This window comes from Grampus griseus (assembly GCF_964374135.1).
Source record: "Grampus griseus genome assembly, chromosome: 11".
NCBI lineage: Eukaryota > Metazoa > Chordata > Mammalia > Artiodactyla > Delphinidae > Grampus > Grampus griseus.
In genome coordinates, this window is record NC_139005.1 from 85,188,459 (window position 1) to 85,215,813 (window position 27,355).

The 27,355-nt window shown below is 42.5% G+C and overlaps 2 protein-coding genes across 4 annotated transcripts in view; both read left to right on the plus strand.

The window, feature by feature from the left end:
* Positions 1 to 453: 453 nt before the first annotated feature.
* The window catches only part of TXNRD1 (thioredoxin reductase 1), a 72,619-nt gene continuing 45,717 nt past the window's right edge, over positions 454 to 27,355 (plus strand). For 2 of the 3 annotated variants that reach the window (XM_082665947.1, XM_082665949.1), the window contains exons 1-4: positions 454 to 579; positions 21,701 to 21,823; positions 23,288 to 23,360; positions 24,929 to 25,048. In XM_082665947.1, coding sequence (XP_082522073.1) covers positions 21,737 to 21,823; positions 23,288 to 23,360; positions 24,929 to 25,048 — 280 coding nt within the window. In that variant the 5' untranslated portion in view covers positions 454 to 579; positions 21,701 to 21,736. Of the gene's footprint in view, positions 580 to 1,921; positions 2,045 to 21,700; positions 21,824 to 23,287; positions 23,361 to 24,928; positions 25,049 to 27,355 lie in introns of those variants that run through there. The other variant, XM_082665948.1, reaches the window with a different exon arrangement.
* On the plus strand, positions 12,017 to 13,274 carry EID3 (EP300 interacting inhibitor of differentiation 3). The gene has a single exon (XM_082666266.1). It carries the CDS (start codon positions 12,099 to 12,101, stop codon positions 13,203 to 13,205), a length of 1,107 nt encoding a protein of 368 aa, XP_082522392.1. The 5' UTR covers positions 12,017 to 12,098; the 3' UTR covers positions 13,206 to 13,274.

The window sequence follows — 27,355 nt, forward strand, 5'->3', positions numbered from 1 at the left end:
CCAGACTGACTAATCCATTACTTTAGGGCAGTAGGTCGCAAACTGCTGTTCACTAAAATCATCCAGGGAGTTTTAAAAACCTCAGATGGCCAGGTCGCAAGCAATACCAATTACATCAGAATGTCTGCGGGTGGGAGCCAGGCGGCAGCGTTTTTGAAGATCCTCGCATGATTACAATCAGTAGCAAAGTTCGGGAGTCACTGCCCGAGGGCATAGTCCAGTTTTGTTCAATTAAGGCACACTCTTGGTTCCGGTTCCAAATATTTCTTAAATTGTTTTTGCTCCTTTCTTGGGTTGGCGACGCTGTGAGCAGGAAGAGGATATGCTGTCACCCAATTAGGAGATCCCACTTTGCTAAGCGCATCAGCCTAGTTGCCAGTGCTGCACGAAGAGTGGGTTTTTGCTTTGTCATTCTGACTCTGGCGGTTTGCCCGCCCATTCAGAGGAGGGCGCGGCTTCTCGGAGCTACTGGGAACCCGCAGCCTTTCCTCCTCAGTTTGCTTCAGTCCCGCATTGCACCGGAGCAGCAGGTGCTGGGACGTCTGAAGGAGCGCCTGGTGCCCAAGGACTCGTGTTCGTGTAAGCTTCGGGTTTACTGAAAACGGAGGAAGCCCCAAGCCCCTGGGCTGTGAACACTCTGGGCCGAGAGCATCCTCCTGCCGGGTGCCTTGTGGATGCAGGGGAAGGGGAGACGTTTGAATGCGTGTCTGAGTAGGGCCGAGGCTTCTCTTAAGTCGGGTGAGCTTCTTGGCGGTGTTCATTGTTTCGCCCGGGTCGGTGAAAGCTTGGCGTGTTGGTAGGTGAGACCGGCCCCCTGTCGGCTGGTGGTTTCCTGTCTCCAGCTCTTCTTTATAGAGACGGTTTGCAGAATATCGGAGAAAATAGTTTCTGTATCATTTCTTAATGCACGAGTCTTGAAATGTAGGTGATAATATGATGAATAGATTGACAGAGCCTTGTCAGCATTAAGCGAGTATAACGATTAAAGGATGCCTTTCGAGGAATTTTCACACCACTGAATCCTCAGAAATTGTGAGAGATTGGCAAATCACGTGTGTCTTCGTGTGTTCAAGTGGGGAGACCAAGGCTTAGACTCCTGTGACTTTCCCTAGGCTGTTAAAGGAGACAACTAAGAGGAACCGGCGCTTATCTCACTGTATCAGGCAGTACAGGGTAGGGGTTAAAGGCTACACTGCACTGCCTGGTTTGAATCCTGGCTCTGCTGTTGACTAGCTGCTTGAATTTGGGTAGGGAAGCTTTTCTGTGCCTCAGTTTCCCTATTGGTGAAATGGACCTGATTGGACCTACTTCAACAGGGTAGTTATGAAGATTAAGTATTAACATATGCAAAGCACTACAGAGTCGTTAGCTGCTATTATTATTGTTATTGTCAAACAGCTATACTTTGGGGGCTGGTGTGGTTTTTGTCTCATGAATGGACCTGATGTCAGTATAACTAGAGTCTATTTTTAATTCTCACTGACTCATTCTTTACCTGAGTTCGCCCGTTTGTAAAATTGGACCATTTGCACCAAGCATGTCATTTAGGGTGTTGCTGTATTATTTCAAGGTTCTCTAATAAAAGCACCCCAAGTGGGCAGTGTTCTTAATTTTGCCTCGAGGTTTCAAATTTCAGAGAAACTTTGGAAGTTGGTTTTTTGGCATTCTGTGTATACGATGCAGAGTTCAAAGGAAGATTAAGTTGGGAGGTGTTAGTTGGCCTCGAGGCCATGTTTCCAGCCCGCGTGTAGGTGCGCCGGTCCGGGACCCGAGCTGGTGGCCGGCCTTAGTCAAGGTCAGGGCCGGGGCTGGGGCCTGGGCTGTCGCCCGGGCGAGTGCAGTTTGGGACGCGGAAGCCCCGCCCCCGCCGCGCACTTCCCGCCACGGCCCCGGGCGGAAAGACTGACCGGATCCGCTCTGCTTTTGCGCCCCAGAGAACGGGCGGGGCCTCGAGGGAGCGCTCTGCGAACTGACCTTGAAAACCGACATACCCGTTGTGTTTGTGAAACGGAGAAAGCTAGGCGGCCATGGTCCAACCCTGAAGGTAGGTAGGGGACCTTAACGTCTCTTTTGCCGCCTGAACTGCAAACGAGCTCATCGATCCGGCCGTGGTCTCAAAGCCAGGGTGATTGTGAGCGAACCTCCAACCGGAGCACATCCTTAGAAAACGACAAAGAAACGTGGGGGCCAGCTCACGTGTTAATCGACGTGGATGAGACACACATTTCACAAGTGGGAAGCGTGGAAGGGCAGACGGCCTATTTTCTTCTTTTAAATAGGTTTTTTAAAGTGTCCTTTTTCTTTCCTTCCCAGTAAATCCAAATAACAAAATTTTTTAGCAGCAATGTAAACTGCTGAAAGTGAGTCGTTTAGAGAAGTACTGAGAAAAGTGGGTCAAGAAATGCTTTATCTTTGTCCGTCCCTATCGTCTTCCTCTTTAATTCTCAGGGAGGGAAACCCAGAAACCCCAGGCTCAGGGGAGAGCAACCAGCAAGCTCCTAGAGTAAGTTCATTTCCCTTCAGGTATCTCTTTTCTAGCCCAGAGTTAACAACTGGGTAGAGGGAAAGAAGAGAAATAAATCTTTCCTTTGGGTGGTGGTGAGTGTGGTGGTGTCCTCCCTTAGGACCATCCACTGAGGGGTGGATGGGTCATGGCCTGCCATACAGGCAAGATGCTGGGAGGCTGGATGGGTCATGACCTGCCATAAAGGCAAGATGCTGGGAGGTTGGGTGCACATTTGGGGGAGATATGCAACGTGCATGACCAGGTTAGAAAGCCTTAGAATCCTATCACCTTGGTATAGCTTTAACTTTTGCTGATTTTTTTTGTCCTCCTTGTCTGTATCAATGTAATGTTTAAGAAATGGATCTTAAAAAAAAAAAAAAAGAAAAGAAATGGATCTTATACTTGAACATTGCCTCTTAGAAGTAAGCCTGAGGCCTCAGTTAAATGTAACAATGTATTTAGATGTGTGTGTGTTTAGGAAGGTTATAACAATTTGTATTTTTATTTACTACCTTTTCTTTTAAAAGAATCTTATTTATTACCTTTTTGAAGAATGGATATAAGAAATGGAGATAGACTTCAAAGACAAATAGTAAACTAATGGAAAATAATTAATGGAGATTAAGGCTTTTAGCTTGGTATAAAATACACTGTGTTACTCAAGACCTTTAGTTTGCAAGTAAAATGAGACAAAGTCCTGTTAATATTCTTTCCTGTCTGATCTTTTCTCTGCCTGTGTCATAAATTTGTACTTAAAAAGCTGTATAGGCATTTGATCTTTATATAAATTCTACATATGGTCCTAGTTTTAACACCAGTGGGAGTAAAAAGTAAAATCACTTTTTTATAAGCTTTGCACCTACTTTATTGGTAAGATCTGATATTCTCAATTCTATATGATCATAGTTAATTTCAGACATTTAGTGAGGTGCGATGCCATGCATGAAAAGCCTACCACCAAGTTATAATTAAATTTTAAAAAATGAACATCTCTTTTAAGTAAACTTACCACTCTCCTTTGTATCATTTGATATATTTTTGGTTTTTAATGAGTACTAAGATATGGAAGAAGACACAACAAGGTAAGGCTACTGCTTTGAAATGTTTGTGAATTTCTAGATAATTGTTGCCCACGTTTGGAACTAAATGGTAGGTCTTGAAATTCTTTAGGGAACATTGGGTTTGAGTGGAGAAAGGCATTTATTTAGTGGAGAGTTGAGTGCTTATAGAATTAGTGTTATAATCCTGAAGTCCACACCTTAAAAAAGCTTAAGATTTCCTGCTTTAGTTGCAACCTAAATAATGGAGAGGGAGGGAGCTCGTTAAAACATGTGCTTTTCTTTTCTCCTCTTAATATTGTTTCTTCCTTTCTCCTCAATAAATAGCAGCAGCAGCAAAACCTACCTTGTTTTCACAGTGTGCTATGGGAGACCAGGGAGTACAGCCCTACTCCAAGGAACTGATACATTTAGATGACTACCTACAGGATGAAGGCTTTAGTGCCTTTCAAAAAACTGTAGACTATGGACCACCTGCACAGAGTCCCCTGGAGTGCTTGTTAAACACACATGCTTGGGCTTTACCCGAGATCTTGTTCATTGAACCCTCTGGAAGGGGCTAGGTTCTGCCTTTAAATTTATTTTAAACAAGCCTCCTCAGGTAATTCTTATGATAAATATCACGTTTGAGACTTACTTTAATGTATAAGGTAGTTTGGTCACGATTAGTTGCTAAATAATTAGAATCGAGGAAAACCAAACAAAAGATTACTATTTAATACCTAAAAGGTGTTAGTTAGAAGATGGCAAATAGTAACTCAACAGGCAAGTAACACTTCCTACCTGAATAGAAAAATGGGGAACTGTGCTATCTGTGGTCAGGGCTTGTGTGTCCACGTGTGAAATTAGCACTAGCTAGCTACTAAATTCTAAGAACTATGAATATAGTTCCTGTTGCACAAAGACATACGGCTTTCATAAACATTGTAGTTCTTAAGAGCAAGCTTGCAAATTTTCCTACAGGGACTCTTTCTTATATGTAAATCAGTGTCTCCAGGATTCCAGAGTTTTGAAACCACTCATATAAAATGAATGCCTGTCGGTGGTATTGAGAGGTAAAGCAAAGTGAGTGAAAGAGTGCTTATTGGAATACAAAGTGCCAGACATAGTTAAGCCTTCAGTAGTTTGAGATAATAATCTTGGGAGATTAAGACTAAAACTTGCAACATGGGACTTAATTTCTTCCAAGACGGACACAAAGTGGCGCATGATTAACATCCAAGGGAATTATGGAGCCAGTGTGGGAGGAGCTCAGAGGTGATGGTGTTGTGGTCAGGCTGGGAGCCCCCCACGTTCTGGGCCTGGGGTAGGCACTGAAACAGGCAGGTCTCCTTTCAAGCCTAACTTCTAAAAGTTACCAGAAACCAGACTCCTCACTGAATAGACATCGGGAAATGAGTGGTAACTTAATAACTCTGACCATTCCCTTTCTTTCTTAATACTCTACCAAAATGGGCAGAAAACTTGATTCTCTTCTCAGATAATCCCTTCCGGGGAGATTAGTAGTGTATGTGCTTTTTGACCTAGTTAAGGTTGAGGCCTAAGGAGAATTGAAGGACTGCTTTGACTCTGGTTTGTTTAAGAAGGTAAGAGTAAGGACTAACAGTGTTTACAAGAGGCATGGATTGTTAGTACAATGAATTTGTTTGGTGCTGATTACATAGTAAAATTTTTACTAGCTGCGAATGCGTGGTGAGACCCAGTGCCTTCTCCCCCTTTAACCAGGTGACAGCACAAGCCTCTCCTTTGCTGTCTGTCAGTCCTTGTACAGTGGTGTCACTCTTCTGGTCCAGGCTTTGGATTTCCTCTCACCTTTCCTGTCTGTTCATTTACCAGGGCCTGATGGTTTCCCACACAGGTGCCTACTTCTTCTATTAACTTTTTGCCCAGGCTACTTCAGGTACTGTTGCCTCCTACCTAAACGGTCTCTAACTGGCTGCCCACTTTTGATCTCCCTGTCCTTGCAGTCCATCTGCTGCAGAACCATCTTCCTGATTGCTTCTTTGCTGCCCCCAGATCTGCATCCAGAATGAGTATATATTTCTTAACTTGGTTTTCTGTGTCCTCCAGGGTCTGGCCCCAACCTGCTTTTCTGGTGATCTCGTGCTCTGCCCCCGTTTATCTCTACTGGAAGCTCGTGGGAATACTGTTGGAGCTGTGGTCCCTAAAATTTCCCTCCTTTGTTCTGTTCTTCATTTTCTTTCTCGACTTTTCTTCCTGCTCAGACCCACTTTTCCAACTGCCTACCTGTGTCAGAGTACAAGGCCAGATTTGCCTGTTTCTCCCTCCTCCGCTCCCGCAGCACTCCCGCAAATCCCTGTCCCTGGGAAAGGAGGAGTCCTGCCAATATCAGAAGTGAAGAGTTAGACTTATTCCTTGTGCCTGGGATTCTAGATCTGCCTTAGAGCTCATCAGAAATTTAAATGAATGTCTGTCAATGATAGCAGCTACCATTTATTGAACGTCTGTTGTGTGATAGCCCCTAAATGCTGTGGTACCTAGTTGACTGAAATCCTCCCAGGAGTAGTCCTGTGAAGGAGGTGGTGTGATCCAGTTTTACAGATGAGCAAATGGAGGCCCTCAGAACTTAAGGAGTATGCCCCGGTGACACAGCTAATAAAGCAGCAGAGCCAGGATGGAGCGCAGGCCTGTCTGTAAAGTTCACTCTGGTGTTCTCACACTTCTGGCACTTGGCTCTGTGTTATCGCTATTGGGATGCGTGCCTGATCTCCCTGGTGTGATTGTGTGCTCATGATTCATGGCTGAGCCCATGCAAATCTTGGTATTCCTAGCATAGCTCTGGCAAATTGGCGTTTGTGCATAGCATGCTTGCTGAGTGGAACTGCATTCCTCTGTGCCTGCTAAATTATACCCTCCTTTAGAAAAGTGTCAGGAGGTAGCTAACATCCTCCTTTAGGATGAAAATGGTTTATCTTTGTATCTTCCATGTGTTATTTTAACACCTAGTATGCACTCAGTAAATACCTGTGGAATGAATGGTTGATGATAGGGCCAGAGGACTGACTTCAGTGAGGGATTTAGCTACAAGGTGTCTGATTTGGTGAAAGTGGACTGTCTCCGTTAGCGATTAAGCCCTAAGTATAATAGTTCAGGAGAGGTTCTAGGCAGCATATAAAGCAGTTCAGACTTTTAAAAGAGCTGTATGATAGCGGCATTGTCCATCTTCAGTTTATGTAGCTGTGTCAGGTCAGTTGAGAAGAAAGTCACATTATGTCTATTTAGCTCCTGTTTACTGAGCCCCTGTGTTCTCGATGTTGAGCTAGGCTCTGTCTTTGTTATCTCTAACTCAAGTCTGTAGGGCAATGTATATATTTTAAAATACCTTTGTCAACAGATGTTTGTATATGATTTTTTACAAAGAGTCGTGGCCGCTCTGTATGACAGAGAAGACGTCGGATAGAAGACATTTACAAAAGAGGAAACTCAAACTCCGAAGAAAGCACTACTTTTGATTTTAACCCAGAGCTCCAGAGCTGAGCTTTTTCAAGGCTGCCTCCTTTAGAAGCCGAATACCCAGTGCTTTCCTACCCTTAGTCTATCAGAATGATGCTCCTGATCATTGCTGACGTCTGAGGTGTCCCAGGAGAGTTGGTAATGGCTCTTACAAGGGGAAGGGTTCTCTATTCTCATCTCACACCCTTGTTTATGTTACTTCTTCAGGCTTGGCAAATCAGCCAGCACTTGGTTTTCTGAAGTGTCAGTTAAATATATGACTTTCAACCACAGAGCAAGGGCGGAGGTTTTATATACTCTAAAGTATTTCAGTGGCAGGTCCAAACTATTTTGTGGGGCTTGACTGTCATTTTATCTTTTACTTCAACTAACAGCAAAGCCTTCTTATTTGAATAGAACAGTTATTCAAAGCCTCTTTTAGATACCAGGTGTTTACAAAGAATCTGCTGAAGTCCAAGGAGCTATTTATGAGAAAAATATACATAAAGAATTGTGCTGGAATTCCCCGGCAGTCCAGTGGTTAGGACTCTGGGCTTGCATTGCAGCGGGCACAGGTTCGATCCCTGGTCAAGGAATTAAGATCCCACATGCCACGTGGCACAGCCAAAAAAAAAAAAAAAATTCTATGCCATTTAACTGACATTAGAATTTAAATAAACCCACACTGATTAATTTTAATAAATTTTCCAAAAAAAAAAGAAAGGAATTTTGCATATAATCTCAGACTCTTCATGGCCCTGATTCAGAATTTCTAGTAGAGTGGTTTACCCTTCAAAGTGCTATACACAGTTCCATTAGTTGAAGCCCTAGTAGGTTTTTAAATTTTATATGACAAATTTCTTTTCACTGGTATTATTATAGTGAGATATACTTCTCTGTCTTCTTTATGGATATTTAGCCTTTAAAATATTTTTCTGTTCCTAAAACAACATCCCAGGAGTGAAGCTACTGGTTTGTATACACTTTTTTTTTTTCCTATTTAGTGTCTTAATGTTTATTAATCACTTGCTATCTTTGGGATAACTGAAGATTTAAGTACCTGTTCAATAGTTGAAAATATTGTCAGATCTATCACGTAATTCTCATTCATTCAATACTTACAGTAACTTTATGATGTGAGTACTAGTATTCTCATCTTACAAATGAGGAGACTGGAGGCTGACAGGTTAAGCAACCTAAGGTAGTGCTAATAGCTAATAGGTCATGATTGGAACCCAGGTTTGCCTCCTTCCACTGTCCATGGTCTTTTCAGAAACTCGTTTAAAAAACACAGATATCTGCCTTGATCATTGGAAAGTTTACCTTTAATACTGAAAAGCCAAACAAAGCAAAAATATACACACACAAACATAACCTAAAAGGAAATTCAGATGAAAGAGAACATATACCTAACATCCAGCTACTCCAGCAAATCAAGCTAGGCCTTCACCACATCTCTTCACAGCTCAGTATTAAATCAATACCCTGGCAGGATGAGGGGAGAAAAACTGCTGTGAAAGGAGGAACAGAAAAGTGTCAGGAGGTAGCTAACAGCAGGGTAAGCATATCTTTTAGAGTGCGGGACTCAAACCTGACTGGTTCTTGGCTTTGGCTCAGAAGTCTCTTAAATATCTGTTGGTTGTAGATTAATCAGGCAGTAAAACCCCACTGGAAAAGATAGTGGGTCCTATGTGACTTTTAAAATTTGACCATAGAGAGACCTATAACCTATAACATTCATCCGTACCACCATGTTTGTGTTGAACACTAGGGGTTGTGGGAAAGAAGAGCTTAAGAATGCTTGGAATGAATGAATCTGAACTCCTAGCAAAGGGACTGAATAGTAATACTGGAGAAAAAAACTGAAGAAAAGAAGAAAGGAAATGGAGGCCCTATGGAGCCTTAGCAGCAACTCCTGAAAGAGAAAAAGGGGGAAGAGGGAAGCTAAATTATTTTGGAGGCAAGTTGTGTGTTAAGGGACCTGAACTAGTCTTACTGCAAGAAGAAGGTAGACTTCAGTGATTTCTTTGAAGTACTTGCACTTTTTGCCTTCTGTTAAGAGTCACAGAGAAGTTTACTGGTATAACAAATTATGTATTGCTGTGCATTCTTTTTAAGCTGCATTTATATAATTATTACTAGTAATTGGACCTCGGGTTGGAAAATCACCGTTTAGTAACTTAAGGATTCACAAGTGCAGAAATCCCATTCTTCAAATGATCAGGGAAAATCATTAGGTTTGAGATTTTTATTTTGTAGCCACATCTAAACTTTGCACTCTAGAGGCAGATTTTAAAAGGCAGAGTATAATGCAAGTATGACTTTCTAAGGATGACCTAAGTTACATGTTACCAAGGTTCTTATGAGCAGGGATCTAGCAGAGAATAAATTCAGCACTGAAAATCACAACTTAGTAATATGATGCTGGTCTTGATGTGTGCTGTTGCTCCGAGCAAGTTGTGTGGGCTGTTATCTCCTGTGACATCCCTATAGGTGATACATCAGTAATACTTTATAAGTAGGTTGGGAAAATTAATTTATTTTTCTAAGGCATTTAAAAATTGTTTGAAGAAAGACTGTGTATGGAGCAAATTGGTGTCAGTCTGTTTTCCATCCTCTGAGCCAGGAGAAAATAGGCACCTTAGGGTGGGAAGGTTGGCTTATCTTTTGGAGTTCTTTTATAAATCACTTTTACTGAATTTGAAATGGATATCAGAAGTTCCCAAGAATATGGTTAACTATAAAAGCAAACTGTTTTGGACTTGGAACTTGGAACTATGTGCTTTCATCAAAGATTTAAGATGGGTAAGTATTAGTTTGTAATTGGCCAGACTTGGGGCTAAGATATGGCCCTTTGATGATCCTGGTCCCCAGCTTTGTTTTTCTCTTGCTTTTTCTTCATTTCAGGGAAGAGATAAGGCTGACTTTCTGAAAAGCAGTCTTTACTTTTTTTTTTTTAAATTAATTAATTAATTAATTTATTTTTGGCTGCGTTGGGTCTTTGTTGCTGCGCGCGGGCTTTCTCTAGTTGTGGTGAGTGGAGGCTACTCTTTGTTGCGGTGCACAGGCTTCTTGTTGCGGTGGCTTCTCTTGTGGAGCACAGGCTCTAGGCACGTGGGCTCAGTAGTTGTGGCTCGCGGGCTCTAGAGCACAGGCTCAGTAGTTGTGGCGCATGGGCTTAGTTGCTCTGCGGCATGTGGGATCTTCCTGGACTAGGGCTCGAACCCGTGTCCCCTGCATTGGCAGGCAGATTCTTAACCACTGCACGACCAGGGAAGTCCCAACTTATTGTCAGTGTGTAAGATCTATTTCTTCCACTAATCTGTGAAATCTTTTGCTCCAAATAAGTTGGCAATAGGTACTGGAACAAAGGTTTTCATCTACGCTTACACTTTCAAGTGTGCATACTCAAATGCCTCCATGTGAAAATAGCTTTGCTTGGAAGATTTATAACCAAATTCTTGCTTTAGGGAAGCTAACAGTCTAATAGGGCAGGGTAATGTATATGCACAAGTAACAGTACTGCATGCTGTTTTTGAAAAATGCTTGTTTCTTTCTGAATTTTACCCCTATTTAAAAAGAATAATGGTGAACGAAGAGTAACTATTTTGAAGTAACTTAACATGAGGCTTGGCTGTTCATGTATTTGCAAGAAACTTTATGCTAATGTCAAAGAAAAATGAACCAGTGTAGGGCTTCCCTGGTGGCGCAGTGGTTGTGAGTCCGCCTGCCGATGCAGGGGACACGGGTTCGTGACCCGGTCCGGGAAGATCCCACATGCCGCGGAGCGGCTGGGCCCGTGAGCCATGGCCGCTGAGCCTGCGCGTCCGGAGCCTGTGCTCCGCAACGGGAGAGGCCACAACAGTGAGAGGCCCGCGTACCGCAAAAAAAAATGAATAAATAAAAATAAAAATAAAGAACCAGTGTAGATGCATAGGAAGGAAGGTAGGGCCAATATACTTCCTGGTGCCTTGAAACCAGAGCTTCAGATGCAATGTGGTGGTCTCTCTCCCTTTCTTTCCCTCTCTCCTTCCGCTCTTGGGACTGATGAGCTAAGCCCTTTCTCCAACTGTATGTGATTTCCTAGTGAACTGGGGGGTGTATTTTTCCAACATACATTAGTCACCCGACTTACAGCATTCACATTCATATCCTTATAACAGATTGTGTCTAAAATCTTCACAGATTTCTCACCTTTTAGGGTTCAGATTTACTACCCACTCGGAGTCTGTGACCCTTACTTTTGGCAAGCCTCCGAACAGCTCTTTGATGGAGACCCTGTCCACTTTATTCTTGTACCCTTGGGTGGCGCAGCACCAGAGATCGCTTTGCGTAACGCTGTGGGACGGGGGGCGGGGGTGGGAGTGGGGTAGGGTAGTGCACCTTCGCGCCTGCGCCAGTCCGGACCCTGGTTTACCCGGTGACCCCGCCCCCCACTGGGGTAGGTTAGAGAGGATTTGGCTTTTGAAGGTTTTGAGGGCCCGCCTAGGTAATTAACACAATTTACGTTAGTATAATGAAGACGGAGTTCCAAGCAACCACCTTGCAAATGGACCCTGAGAGTTCAGCCTATCTGTAATGGAGATACCGCAGGCCACGATCTTTGGCTTTGTGAGCAGTTTATAATTTAGCCAGATTTAGTTTACCCCCCTAAAAAGTCTTTTAATCAGAGCGAAAAAGCGCTGCCGCAACATGTGACAGCAAATGTTTTAAAGCACGGGACGTTTGGTCCCCCATAATTTTGTCATAAGATTGTCCAAGCGTTTCTTTGAAAGCTAGAGGACACTGCCAGTAAACGCCAAAATAGTAGCTGTCGCTTGAACCGAGCGGTGTTACTAGGGTGGGGGTGGGACCCATTCTCGCGCGCCTTCTGCGCCGGCCGGGGGCTTGTTTGCGAACACTGAGGGGTCTGGGCTCCGCGGGGCGGGACCGCTGGGAGGCGGGGCGCGCCGGGCGCGGGGCCGGCGGGACTCCGCTAGTGCGCATGGTCAGGCGTCCTTCTCCGCTCCGGCTGACCCCTTGTTTCCGCCGTTGGCCGAAACACTGCGAAGGCCGTTACCTGAGCGCTACCGGTCGCCGACATGGCTGAGGAAAAAGATTGCCTGAGGGGAGACGTAGAGAAGGGCGAGGAGCCGGTGGTAACCATTACCGGTGGTGCGTGCTCTGGGAAGCAGGCGGCGGAGGAGCCGATGAAGGTGGAAGCGGAGGCGGGGGCTGATGCCTGCTCTGACGACCTCAGCTGTGGGGAGGCCGACATCGACCCAAGCCTGCTGGAGCTGGTTGATGAGGAGAAATGCCGGAGTATCCGCAAGCAGTACCGGCAGCTCATCTATAACGTCCAGCAGAACCGTGATGACATAGTGAACACGACGAGCGAGTCCTTAACCGAAGCTCTCGAAGAAGCCAATGTCCTGTTTGATGCAGTGAGTCGAACGAGAGAAGCGGCCCTCGACGCTCAGTTTCTTGTTTTGGCTTCTGATTTGGGTAAAGAAAAAGCAAAGCAGCTAAACTCTGACATGAGCCTTTTTAATGAGGTGGCATTTTGTGATTTTCTGCTTATATTTGTGGGTCTAAACTGGATGGAAGATGATGGACGTGATGCGCTGAGTGACTGTGATGATAATATAGTTCGCTCTTTTTGGGAGACAGTACAAAAGGAAGCAACGTCGTGGATGCTGCAAGCTGAAACATTCCACTTTATATTCGGTTCATTCAAATCAGAGCCTTCCGCGCGGAAGCCCCGACTTGAGCACCGGAAAAGAGTTCACAGAATGGAAGAAAACGGGGATATGCCTACAAAGCTGAGGAAGCTGGACCTGAGTAGTAATCAAGAAGCGACGGAAAAAGAAGTAGAAAGAATCTTGGGATTGTTGCAAACGTACTTTCAGAAGTATCCTGATACTCCCGTGTCCTATTTTGAGTTTGTGATTGACCCAAACTCTTTCTCTCGTACTGTGGAGAATATATTTTATGTTTCTTTCATTATAAGGGATGGTTTTGCAAGAATAAGGCTTGACCATGACAGGCTGCCAATATTGGAGCCCATTAATATTAACCATGTGGGTGAGGGGAATGATTCCAGTTCCCATTGCAGGAAACAAGGAGTTATATCTTTGAGTTTACAGGACTGGAAAAATATTGTGGCAACTTTTGAAATTTCAGAGGCCATGATCACCAACTCGTACTAAAGATTTTTGTTCTTAGTGTAGGAGACATTTTGTGGCTTTTCTTAAGCATCTCAAAATGGAGAGTAAAATCCAAACAAACACATATTGTATCTCTTGTAAAGTGAAAAAGTATTTTCAAGAACATCAGAAATTGTTTCACTGTGCAGTGTATTTTTCTTGGTAGTTTATAAAGTTGTCATGATCTTCTGTTGCTAAAAAAATCTCACTGGCATGTTCATGGGAAAATTATTTTGAATGCTTCTTAAGACTTTAATAATAAAAGTCAGTTCTGAATTCCATAAATCAAAAGGTATTTGATAATTTTCCAAAAAAAATTAGTTATGGTGCTCTGTGATACTTACTGCCTTGCTTCCTCTGCTCCAGGGAACCACAGGAATCCCAAATGGGGCTCTTGACCAGGTTGGGGAGAAGAGTGGGTGGAAAAAATGGTCAAGGAAGACTTTCTGTAGGGCAGAGCCTAAGTGACGTTAATACTGTAAGAAAAAAAAAAATTCAGATGCCATGCTTCATTGCAAAGAAGACTCAGAAAGATTAATGAGTGGGTATCCATATTTGAAATAATTTCTCCTGCAATTGGACTCAACAAAAGTAGAATATCTCTACTGTAGTAGGTGAGCCATCAACTAAGTGCTGAAAGGCAAGCAGGAATTGGTCAAAGGTAAAGAAGGTAGTCTCGCAGAGAAATATGGAGGCCAAATACATGGAATTGTGAGAAGTTATGGCTCCAGAGAGACCTGTAAGATTTTTTGGAAGACTACTCCATTTGAATGTTAAACTGGGCAAAAATTGGCATACCTCATCTGTTAGTGACCTCAGGAGTAGAAGGTAACCTTTGCCAGATTATTTCAAACACAAAATCTTTTAACATCCAGTTACATAGTCTTCATGTACTTGCTTCATTTCTTCTCTGGCCCCTAGCTTCCCTTTGTAATTTCTGCTGATACAGAGTGTCCCTCAGAATCAGTGATGTTTCATCATGTTAACAGCTTTGAATATTTGTTTCCAACTCCATTTTGATTTCTTAAGTAGGGCTTTAAATGCCTGGAAACTTCCTGTTTAAACAGAAATATATGATTAATTAATCCGAGTTTTCTTCATTTTCTTCACTTAGCATAAAGCCATAAAGGCTTTTTAGTGTTGTTGCTTGTAATTGTTTTAAGAATATAAATTACCACCTTATTTGGACGCTACTGCTGAAAATTTGAGTCTTTAAGAAAACAAGTTTTGAAGGTGCAGTGAGCATGCCTATGCTTTCCTTGATCCCTATAGAAACTAAATCTTTGGTAGCAGGGGGTCTTGCCATTAAATCTTATTTGGCAAGTGGATAAGTATCTGCTTTGCATAGCAGTAATGATAAACTTTCCCACCAAGTCTAAATGTAATACAGGGAAGGGAAATCCAAAGACTGAATGAATGACTTCGAGATCAAGAGAAGATTGAGATGGAGAGGTTCTTCAGTAATAGTGGAGGTTTTTAGCAAAAAGAGAAATTTCTCATGAAACTGGGCCAATTATTTTCTGAAGTAGTCAGTTTTTCCCCTTTTTTGTATGAAGGGATGCTCACCCTTCCCAGTGTCTACCACCCTTTGATCTAGCAATTGTGGAAGCATCATTTGGTCTCTGATCCTCCCTTTAGCATGCCTCTACCAACTGGATTCCTTAGGTTTTCCAGAGCTTTGCTGTTTGGGGAAAAGATAATCTTAGTGATAGCAAAAAGATCTTGCCTCAGGTCTACTCACCACCAGTTCTCTCTTTAAACACCAAGTGCCTTTACAGGAGTATTTGAAACTTAGTGATGACTAAAAGCATTAACAGAATGTGGAGGTTTGGGAGGAAGGTAATCTTCTGGGTCTTCTCTAAAGTAATAGCTGTTAACATATAAATCAGGTTGACCACTTGTTTCTACTTTTAATTGGTTGTCATGACACATAGATTGCCTCATCACTTGGAAATTAAAGCGATTGTTTATCTTGAAGAAAAAAGGAAAATTGACCAATAGATAATTATAGAGATTAGATATGAACCAAGCTGCAAGTCTGCTGGTTTCCCTCTAATATAGTTAGAGTGCCTTATATTTCGCAGGTTCAGTAAAATCAGCTGAACTTCAGGAGAATATTATGGAAATCTTTTAAACTAGGATTTTGTTGTTTGACAGAACCACTCTCTGATCAAAGGACCTGGGATCAGATCCTCTGTAACGTTCTAGTTGGAGACTTTGGGCAAATGATTAAACCCGCAAACCTTTAGGTTTTTTATTTGCTAAGTGGGAATAATTACCTGTTCTCTTAAATTTACAGTAAGGATAAAATGAGAAAATGTATGTGACAAGTACTTTGAATTAATGGGTGTGGTATAGTGAGAAAAGCAAGAGATTTGTAATCACTTAGACCTGGGTATAATTATTGACTCATGGGCAAGTTTCTTAATCTCTAAGGGTTTCTTTTTTTTTTTTTTAATTTATTTTCTTTCTTTATTTTTGGCTGCGTTGGGTCTTCGTTGCTTCGCGCGGGCTTTCTCTTGTGGTGAGCAGGGGCTACGCTTCGTTGCGGTGGCTTCTCTTGTTGCAGAGCACGGGCTCTAGGTGCATGGGCTTCAGTAGCTGTGGCTCCTGGGCTCTAGAGCACAGGCTCAGTAGTTGTGGCGCACGGGCTTAGTTGCTCCGTGGCATGTGGGATCTTCCCGGACCAGGGCTCGAACCCGTGTCCCCTGCATTGGCAGGCGCATTCTTAACCACTGCGCCACCAGGGAAGCCCTCTAAGGGTTTCCTTATTGTCATTTCTGAAATGGGAATGGCATGTGGTTAAATGGGATGATATATACCAAACATCTAGCCCAAGGTTGGGCTCGCTGTGAGCACTCATGTTAGTCCCTCACTCAGTAGTAGATCAGTGTCAGAAAGTCCACGCTGCTGCCTCCTTCCATGGTGACATCTCTGTCACGGTTCATACACTTTGCTTTAAGTCTAGATGTCGTGACTTTCTCATATTCTTGCCTTTGTTGTGGGGAAACCATTACCAAGTGATTAGAATCGGTACTTTGTTAATTCACTCAACAACTGTGCCAGGCACAGCTCTAGGCAGGGGGGCGGGGTGGTGGTGGAAAGTGGTGAACTGAAAATTGTCTGTCTCTCATGGAGTTTATATTCTAATGGCTGTATTAGTTTCCTATTGCTGTTGTAACGAACTACCATTTAGTGGCTTAAAAACAACACAAATTAATTTTCTTACGGTTCTGGAGGTTGGAAGTCTGAAATCGGTTTCTCAGGGTGTCAGCACAGCCGGTTCCTGTTGAGGCTCTGAGGAGAGAAATCTGTTTTGCCTTTTTGGAGGCCACCTGTGTTCCTTGATACACTATTACTCCATTTTCAAAGCTGCCAGTGCAGCCTCTTTGTCGTCACATTGATTACTGTAACGCAGTCTCCCTCTGCCTCCCTCTTAAAAGGATACTTGTGAATAAGTTGGGCCCCGTGGGATAATCCTGGAAAATCTCCCCATCCGCAGATTCTTAAATCACATCTCCAGAAACTCTTTTACAGGTAATGTATTCACAGGATCTGGGGTTTGGACTTCAGTGTTAGGGGACCATTGTTGAGCCTGTCACAGAGTGGGAGACCACAGTAATTCTGTCAGTGATGACTGCTCTGGAGAAAAACTGCTTGGAGAGTGGCTGAGAGGCTGGGTCAGGGTGGCCCCTGGGAGGAGGCATTGAAATGGCATCTGTTTGTTGTGAGACATTTGCCAGAATACTCGATACAGAGTGAATGTTAAATATTACTGTGGCTCTAAACATTTTAGGCACATGATAGCTGGCAGGTCTAGATGGTTAACCAGAACCTCCCTGGTCCTCCTAGGAGGAAGGTAGTGTAGCAAGCATCTCTACTTCACTGACTGGGCACAAAGTTCTCTGATTTGTATTCACCTCAGTATTACCGTTTGATAGTTTTCACCCAGCACCACCTGTCAGCATTGATTGAAATTTTCCCTAGGCCAGGAGTTGGCAATGTTTTTTCTGCAAAAAGCCAGGTAGTAAATATTTTAAGCTTCGTGAGCCATATGGCCTCTGTTGAAACTAGTCAACTGTGCTCTTGTTGCAAAAACAGAAGCTCTAGACAATATTGAAACAAATGGGCGTGGCTGTTTTCCAATAAAATTTTATTTATGGATACTGAAATTCGGGTTTCTTATAATTTTCATGTATCATTAAGTATTGCTCTTGATTTTTTTTTTCCTTTATCATTTAAAAATGTTAAGAAGAACCATTGTTAGCTCAGGGGCTGTGAAAAAAACAAACAAACTACAGGCCTGCTGGGTTTGCCCCTCAGGCTGTAGTTTGCCAGTTCCTGTTATAGGCCTGGGGCCCAGGCTCTTCAGAAGGTCTGTAGTATTTAAACCATCATTTAGTTTTATTTCTTTCATGGCCCATAATCCTCCAAAGCAGAGGCTTGAGGTATATCGCCTAGTGGGTGCCAACGTGCTGGCAACAGCAGTCAGATTTCAAAGGAAACAAGCAGTCAGCAGTTCGTATCATTTATATAGTCACTGCAGACAAGGAACCCAGGCAGGAGAATTTAAGCAGTTTGCCCAGGATCACATAAGTGACAAAGTCAGGTTCAGATTTGGACTAAATCCAAGCTCCTAACCTATTATGTTACACCCCTGGTACTTTTTCAGTGTTTTCCCACAGTTTTATTTTCAGGGATGAGGAAGCTGAACTGAAGCCCAGCCTCTCAGTATACATAACAGAGTAGGAATTAGCACCCAGGTGTTTTATTCTAAGAATATTTTTGAACATCACATGCATGTGGAGTTGGCACTGGTGATGCAGGAATGAGACAAGATGCTTGTCCTTGTAGAGTTGATGGGATTGCGTGAAGATGCCAGCAGGGGCATCAGAGGAGGATCCAGCCTGCTGGGCACAGTCAAGTAAAGGCTTCCAGCTAAATCTTGAAGGACAGGAAGGCGCGGAACAGTCTTCACTAAGTGCTCTGAGAACCTGTGTTAATACAGTTGCAAGAAACAGGAGAATGTTGTTTGGGAACCTTAGGGAAACAATGGAAGAAACGGGCCTTACGTTGGTGTCTTAGGATGTTGGTAAAAGAGCCTAAAGGAATGCTTTAGAAAGGGTGACATATTTATGTACATTGAATAAAAATAATAAAACATCATGCAGTTGATATACTGGATCAGAATTTGATGGGAAGAGGGCATTTCAGGTGAGAGCCGATGCAGGTTAAGTGCAGGGGACAACATCTGTAAAACATGCCAGAGCTTTTTGACTTAGCCCCTTGGGCAGGCAGGTTCCCTTTTGTAGGAAAGGGAGAATTAGTGACTGAAGGGATTTTTCCTTACCAACCACGGTGCCAATATGCTTTACCTCAGGCTCAGCAGTTGGGGGTGGGGGTGGGGGGAATGTTGATTTTACAAAAGGAAAAAACGGACTCCCAAGGATTAGGTGATGAGCCCAAGTCACCTAGCCTTGAGAGTGATAGAGCAAGTATTTTCACCTAGGTCACTTCCACACCAGAGCTCATGTGTAATAGTTAAAAAAACAAAAGCCTGTGCCCAAAGGATAGGAGTCATGTTTGGGGGAAAAATAAAGATGACTTACTCAGATTTTAAAGAAATCTGAATTGCTTTCAGCATTGTGCCTTTCTGGGGGAGTCTGGAGCACAGTTTTTGCTAGCGGTGGGGTGGAGGAAAGGCATTGAGAGGCAGATGGAAGAATATACAATCTGTAAACCTCACAAACAGCTGCTGGGGGGAGGGGGGTGTATGTTTACACTGCTGTCCTTGGTTCTCAAACTGTGGTCTTCATTCTGCCCACCCCCTTCAGGAAGTCCTTGAGGCCAGAATTATCTTAATACTAAGGTGCTCTTTGCCTTTTTCACTCATTCTCTTGCAAGTCTACCATGGAGTTTTCCAGAGGCTACATGGCAGGCAGAGTGGTGCAACAGACTGAACACAGAAAAGATAGTCATCACAGAGAATTACAGAGATATAAAATAATGCCACTCTTCTCACTAATTAAAAATGTTTTAATCAGTTGTTTATGTTTAACAATGATGTTTGATATTTAAAATTTAAAGATATTTTAATAACTTAAAGTATTTTAATATTTAAGATATTACATTTTTTTTCTTAGTTTCCAATATACTAAGCGCCACATTAACCAAAGCTCTAAATAATTTAAGGTTCTGAAGGGATCCTGAGACTAAGAGTTTGAGAACTCCTGTTATCAGCTTCTCTGGTCAGTAGTTACCAATATTTCTAGCAGTCGTAATTGGAGAACGCGGGGCATTTTTCTCTTGTGTCTCCTTACCCCATCTGTGTGCGCCTTCCTTACACTGTGGAGGAGAGAGCTGTCTTATATTGTCTATCTTACTTTTATCTCAGATGGGCAACCACTTCCTTGCAGTTGAATGACAGCAACTTCAGTTTTAAGTTGGATTAAAATTTTAAAACATCATGTTTAGTTCTGGGGTCAGCTGAATGCCTCAGTTGCCTGTCTTGCTGATTTTACTTTACAGAACTAAAAATGTTCAGGCTCACTGAGAGCTTTCTTGGTAAAATCTGTGTGCCTGGTTGATATAATTTGATTTAAACTTGAACCATAAGAACCCAGGTCTGATACAAAATTTCAGTACAGAACAGATTTTTATAAACATTGGTAGAGGGAGTATGTAGCTTTCCAGCATGACAGTGCATTTTCCTTCTTTTGTTTCAGTAGACGTGTTGGGGGAGGCGGTTATAAGAACAGGTGGTTTTTATTTAGGCAGCCAGTGATTGTGTTTTGGCACCATCTGTGTTAAGTACATGCAGATAAAATGAGGCTGAGATTAAAAATGGTTATTTTTCCAGAAGAACATCTAGCTGCATCTATTTGTTAATTCTTTTCAAACAGCAGGTCAGCCCTTCCGCTCTGAGATCAGCTAGAGAGAGGAACGCTTGTGACCTGAGGCTTATATTGCTCCGTTGATCTGAAGGGCTGTCATTACCAAATTGTTTTTCTCCCCACAGTGCCTTGCATTGGAGGAGCCTCGGCCATAATGCCAGCCAGCCTCTCATGTTAGACCTTTTGTACAGACGGTCAGGGTGATGCAGGCTTGCCCCTGCTGTTGCTGGTTTCCAGGTGCTCTCCCTTCAATCCCTGAGCCATGGTGTGTACCTGCCACGCTTCCCCCGGGGGCAGCCACGGTGCCGCGCCTCCTCCACCTTTCCATACTGCACCCCCTTCTACATCCCAAGCATCCAATTCTACTGTTCCTAAGCTCTGCCTTTTGTCCCCCACATCTGATGGTAGGCAGGAGAAAAATGTGCAGTCTGGGCTGGTAAATTTGGGGGCTTTTTTGATTACCAATGTTAAAACTTGACTTAAAAAAGAAAAACATTTTTGTGTGCTTGTTAACAACTTTTCCAATCATTCTCTCATGTTAGCAGATTTTTTTTTTTTTTTTTTGCCGTACGCGGGCCTCTCACTGTTGTGGCCTTTACCGTTGCGGAGCACAGGCTCCGGACACGCAGGCTCAGCGGCCATGGCTCACGCGCCCAGCCGCTCCGCGGCACGTGGGATCTTCCCAGACCGGGGCATGAACCCACGTCCCCTGCTTTGGCAGGCAGACTCTCAATCACTGCGCCACCAGGGAAGCCCCAGATTTTTAAAATAAGAAATAATTTTAAATATTCACCGAAACAGTGTTCCATGCTAATATGAAATGTAACTAATGTGTTTTAAAACTAGTGGAATCAAAGGATGTTTTAAAATTAAAAGTCTAACGTTTATATTATAAATGCCAAGTACATGGAAACTACTAAATATAGGAGGCTTCATACATAAGCAGATTAAAGAAATGAGCTTTAAGGGTCACTTGTTTATTTATTTAACCTTTTTCCCCCATTTATTTAAAATGTCTTATGAAAGCAGGGACTTTTAACATTTTGTTCAGGTCAGTGTCAATTAGTGATTTTGTTCTGAATTTCTAGATTTTATGCTTTACCTAAACAATGTAGAAAAAGTTTTAAATATTTGGCTAACCTGTTTCAGTTGCTATTTACCAGGTCCCTATCTTAATCTGTGACCTTAGCCTACTCATTATTCTACCTTTGACTAGAAAGTGAAAATGATTGCCAAATTGTATTGGGTCTATTAAAAACGTATAGTACCGATGTTTTTAAAGCCTAGTTTAAAAATTCTAGGAAAAAAGAGCCGATCAAACTTAATTTAGGTCTAAGTTGCTTTGTTGGACCATCAGGGCCTTAGTTTTGTGTACTATGAGGACACTTCAGAGTAGCTGTCTGTGATGTGGAGATGCATTAGGACAGTCCTAACAGAAAGCAGGTTACTGATGACCACTTGAAGGAAGGTTGAACATTTCCATTGCATGCTATGATGTAAATCAATATTTTTCCTTTGCTTTTCTTTGAGGAAAGGTTTTTCACAAAACTTTTCAGACATTGCTGCTTTTAAGTTATTTTTACTTCCATTGTTTTTCTTCTTTAGGCTTATCAGGAGGGCAGACTTCAAAATCTACTGAAAATGAACGGCCCCGAGGATCTCCCCGAGTCCTATGACTATGACCTCATCATCGTTGGAGGGGGCTCAGGAGGACTGGCGGCCGCTAAGGCAAGGCTTCTTGTGTGTTCTGGGATATGGGTAGAATAGTCACATCCCCGACAACATTCTCCAGGTCCCCTGTGGAATTTGAGCTACTCTTGTGATGTTTTATACGTTAACTTGGGCAGGGAACGTTAAGGACATTTTTCCAGGTTCAGCTGTATATTCTTTGTATAAAAATACTGGGGCCAGTATTCTGGGACACATTTTCATTCATTTTAAGTTTGGTTGATTTTTTTTTTTTTTTTAAAGATAATAAGGGGTTTGTATGCAAATGGCTTGAAAAGAAATAAATATATTTTTATTCTTTATAAATACGATAATTATTAGTTGTTTTCACTTTGATGATTTCCCTAATCACAGAACCTCCTCCCCAATAGAAAGATGGAGAGCAGTTGGATTTCTTAAGCTTAATTACTAAAAGTTTTTGCCTCCCCTGTGTACGAAATGAGGTAAGAGTGTATCCACTAACTCTGTGGCCCGGAGGTGATGGAGTACAGGATGTATAAATACAGGAAATTAGGAGTGCAGCTCCTGGCCCTGTATTGAGATACATTTTCCATGTGTGAGGGGCCCTTGTGCCTGTCGTTGTTCCCTATCACCTTGTTTGAAAAGATGAGGTAGTTGTCCTCCTCTAAGGTGTAGCTTGTGGTGAATCAGTAAAGGTAGATTCAAATGAAGCTGTTCAGATTGGGAGCAGGCCAATGTCTGGCATCAAGCATTGCTTTGCTGTAAATGATTCAGGAGTAATCTCAGATTTTTTTTATTCTAGCAGTGGTGGCTTTGAAGGACACATAGACTCAGTCCTTTCAAATAAGCTTTGGAGGTCTAGTTGCAAATACACAAAGCTTATTCTCTGAGAAAGATAAAGGATACTCTGCAAAATGAACTTGTGATGGTCGTCACTCCCCTAAAATAGATTTGGAAACCTTAGAGAGATCATCAACTTCTCCACTGGCTCTTCGCGTGAACATTTTAGGAAATCTGACAATTTCAGAAGAAAAACTTTTCCAGTATTCTGTTCAGAAACTGAAGTAGATAAAACTTCGAAGTACTTATAAAAATATTGTCTTACTGGATACAGGTTGAATCAAGGATTGTAGACTATCAGTATATCTGTTTTACTGCCTGTTTACCACTTGCTTAGAAATGGCCACATAGTTTTCAGATTATTGCTTACTTTATTATCGTTTGGCTGGAATTACATAAGAGGATTCTAGGGATTCCAGCTGACTCTGACAGTTCTGCAACTGTAATCTGCATATTCTTTAAAGCTACCCTTATTGACTAAGTATTGCTTAACTTTTACCTTGGAGTTGCACTGATCGTTTTGGTATATGAAATTCTCAGGTATTAATGATTGGTTATGCTTTAGGCATTATAGCTCAGTAAAAATAACATGGGTTTTCAACAGCCCATTTCCAGTCCATCATGTTAACCATTCCAACTCATTTTAATAATTTTATTTTCCAGGAGGCAGCCAAATATGGCAAGAAGGTGATGGTCCTGGATTTTGTCACTCCAACCCCTCTTGGAACTAGATGGGGTAGGCTTTTAAAATACCTTAGAAGTGACTTTGTAGGAGCAGGTTTTTCCCTGGCACTGGTTTAAATGGCCCCTAAAGTCCAATTTTAAAATTAAAAATTAAATAAGCAAAAAGAAAAAAACCCCAAACATGTACTTCTTTCACTTGTGCTAAGTTAAAATGGACTCCAGTTAAATGTTGAAGTAGGTAAGTCTTATCAAGATGACTCAGCTGCTTCAAATTAGAAGGAGGCAAGAAGAAGCAGGAAGTCTGGATAAGACAGCGTCACAATTTCTAATTCGTTCATCAAATATTTGTGAAGGTGTCACTTCTGTGTCGGGCACTGTTCTGGTGCTGGGTGTAGTCCCTCTGGCCTGTGGAGCTCACATTCCATAATGACACTCGACTAAGCATTCTCCTGAGAGGGCTTCGATTTCCTTCGCTGTGGAGTCCACTGCCATCTTGCAGTCTTACTCATGCCATTTTGGCTACCTCCCCACCTGCCTAACGGAGACAAGTTATCACCATGTTCTTTAAACTCAGGGACACTAAATCTTTACTTTTTTGGGGTGGGGGGGTGGTGTCATGAATCCTTTGATGAGAATCAGCGAAGGCTATAGACCGCCTCCGTAAAGAGATGCTCGTATACACCAAACTTTCTGTGTGCTCCCAGGCCCACTGCAGTCCAGCCACGCCCAGCTCAACAACCCCTTTATCAGTTCTACTCATAGGGCTGGTGGCAAGTGTAAGGTTGTACGCAAAGTAAGGCTTCAGTTTCTGGCATTTTTATCAGCAATTAACTTTGAATCTTTGAAGTATGTGGAAGTTGTGGAAATCTGCTCATTTTCATTTTAGGGTAATGTTGCTGTGTTTGGTCTATAAGGCTCTCTGAACTTAGAAATGTCACGAGACTTAGGAATAAACTCATATAAAAAGTATTGGCTACATTAAGCAAATAAATTATGATGTTTAATACAATAGCACTGGTGCTTGGGGCAGGCCACCCCAAAATACACACAGTGGCATATTGATTATTTTGAATTAAAGTTACTTAAGAAATGGCCAGTGCAAGAGGGACACTCTGGCTCTCCTTTTGGTGTCTGAAAGCAGGAAATAAGTCATGCGAAAGGTGCACTTCCTGCATCTGGAGGTAGAGAGGCAGCCTTATCACAAAAGATACGGAATTTGGGGCTGAAGAGCCTATTGTACACAAACCTGTCACCTCTTTAATTCGTCCCAAGCCTAAACTCCGTTTAGATGCTTAAATAATTGGGCACCCAAAACCTAAGTTTCTTTGTCCTGTCAATTTCTCACAAATGTATTGTTTCTTTGTCTAAAAAGTATAAAAACGGCCTGCTTTGGCTACTTCTTAGGTCCCATTTCTATGAAACCTTCATGTGCACAAATTAAAATTTCTTTCTTTTTCTCCTGGGCATCTGTTATGTCAAATTTATTATTAGTCCAACCACAAGAACTCAAGAGGGATAGAAGGGAAATCTCCTCCTCTGTGATGTTAGTAATAATCGTTGCCTCTTTTCTTTGGAGGATTGTAATACGGGCTATAAACTGATTTCTCAATGTTGTTGCAGGTCTCGGAGGAACATGTGTGAATGTGGGCTGCATACCTAAAAAACTGATGCACCAAGCAGCTTTGTTAGGACAAGCCCTCCGAGACTCTCGAAACTACGGGTGGAACGTCGAGGAGATAGGTATGTGGGGGAAGCTGCTCTTCCGTTTGTGCTTCTGAGGGGTTCAAGCTGGGATCTTGCAATGCGCCATCCATCTACAAGTAACCTGGAATTCGTCTCTGTTGTTTGTTTTTTTGTTTTTGTTTTTGCGGTACACGGGCCTCTCACTGTTGTGGCCTCTCCCGTTGCGGAGCACAGGCTCCGGACGCGCAGGCTCAGCGGCCATGGCTCACAGGCTCAGCTGCTCCGCGGCATGTGGGATCTTCCCGGACCAGGGCACGAACCCGTGTCCCTTGCATCGGCCAGCGGACTCTCAACCACTGTGCCACCAGGGAAGCCCTGTTGTTTGTTTTTTTAATGGATAAAATCACGGGGGTTATCCTGTGTCGTGTTAGCTCTGTAGCTATTATTATGTATGGTAAGAACAGATATTGCACTTGGAGTACCTTTTTATAATAGAAAACCAGAATTCTTTCAAATAAATTCTCATAGTTGTATAGAGTTTCCTAAGGAAGTGCAAACTACATTTGCTTTCCTTTGAAGCTATTACATTTTTCTCTCACCAGAAAAGTCTGTTCCATGAGCTGATATTTGGGGGGATTGTTTGTTGAGAAGGGGGGGTTTTGTTGGATTAAAAATATTTAGACTACCATAGAAACCCTAGAAAAGTTGAACAGGAATCCGTTGACTTTAGAAGGTGTAGATGACATTATCTGTAGAAGAGTAAAATGAGGTCTGGCACAGCTTCCTGCCTAATTAATTACGTAGGTCACTATGTCCTTGAAGAGTGAGACTCCAACCCTTATCTGATTTTAGTTCTGAGGGCCATTGGAGGGAAAATCTTCTGGCCAGCAGCTAGGGTAAATTGTTTTGTGGCTTTTTCTGAGTTTTAATTAAGAGTTACTAGATACCCATGTGTAAAAGGTATAAACACATGCTTTGAAAATTTTTGCTCTTCCTCTAACCTAGTCATGCTTCCTTTGTTGATGCTTTTAACTTGAAGTTTTCTTATGCTGGGGTCATATCTCTTTCCTCAGACCCTTAGAAGGCTGCTTTCTGTCAGTGACCTTTGGAGGCCTGAGACTGGTACTGAGAGTTTTGTTATTTGGTTCTAAGGTGCCATGCTCCATGTCCTTTTCCCTTGCCCAACAGAAAGGCAGTTGAGCAGACTCTTGACCTATGGAACGTGAATTTAACACTTCATCTGCTGGTGGTCCACCTCTGTTTTTCACCTCTACCCTCCCCGCCACCTCCCAAGTTATTTACTCCCGTGTCTGAATGCCCAACTGAGTCTGCTGTTAATCCACTCTTTGCCTTCCTGGGAGCCTACTATCAATGTACTACCCAGTTAACAACAGAGTCTCTCTTCAGTTAATGTATTAGACTTTTTAGTAGACTTTTTAGAAATCCTACTAGTGAAGTTATATAATATTACTATCAAGTGCTTGTTCTTTGTACTTGAGTCTCTGCTGGGGAAATACACAAATATTTATAAAGATAAATAACACAAATCTGTAGGTACACAGGTTTTGTTATCATTGATGTACCAACTAAGTACCCTGGGAGCCCAGAGGTGGGATCGGTAAATGATTTAAGAGGTGACTGGAGATGACTTTTTAGATGTTGTGTCCTTGACAGCCAGCAGAGGAGGGGAAGGTCAGTTCATTTAGACAGTGAAGGAACGAGGTACATATTTCAAGAATAGTAAATACCCTGGCATCTCCAGAGCAGGGAGCATGTGGGGAACATAAACGAGGACATTTGCTGTGGGCTGAACACCCTGGGTGGTTTGGAACAAGGGTAGGAGGAGGAATGTGGACCAGCTTAGGGAGCTGCACAGTTGTGCTGAGGGCAAGTTGGAACAGATGTTTTGTGATTGTTGGGATAGTAGCGGGAAGAAAATGGGGAGAGGAGATAAAGACCATAGCTGGAGCAGAAAGGAAGCTACCATCTTTCCCCACTACCTACCTCAGCCTCCTGCCAGCCTTATGGATTCATCGAGGTCCTGCAGGACAGGAGTCGTGATTAAAGTCAGATCATCTCATTTTCCTCTTTATTCTCCATTCCATCTTTTTTTTTTAAGATTAAAAGTATTTTATTTAAACTTTTCTTCATAAACACTTTTAACATTTTTTTTCAATTTAAAAACAGAATGGATAGCATAAACATGTTTTGAATAGATTATATTCACGGCTTGGGAAAAATTACCTGACAAAAATGTAAAGACTTCCAAAACAGGTATAAAAGGCAAACCTTAAATTATTCTAAGATTTTTAAATCGGCCCTAGGATTATTTGACTACTGGCCCAAAATGTACCTAAAGGTCAA

Excerpts from the sequence above, each read along its gene's own strand:
- EID3 (XM_082666266.1), top strand. The coding sequence starts at position 12,099 with ATGGCTGAGGAAAAAGATTGCCTGAGGGGAGACGTAGAGAAGGGCGAG.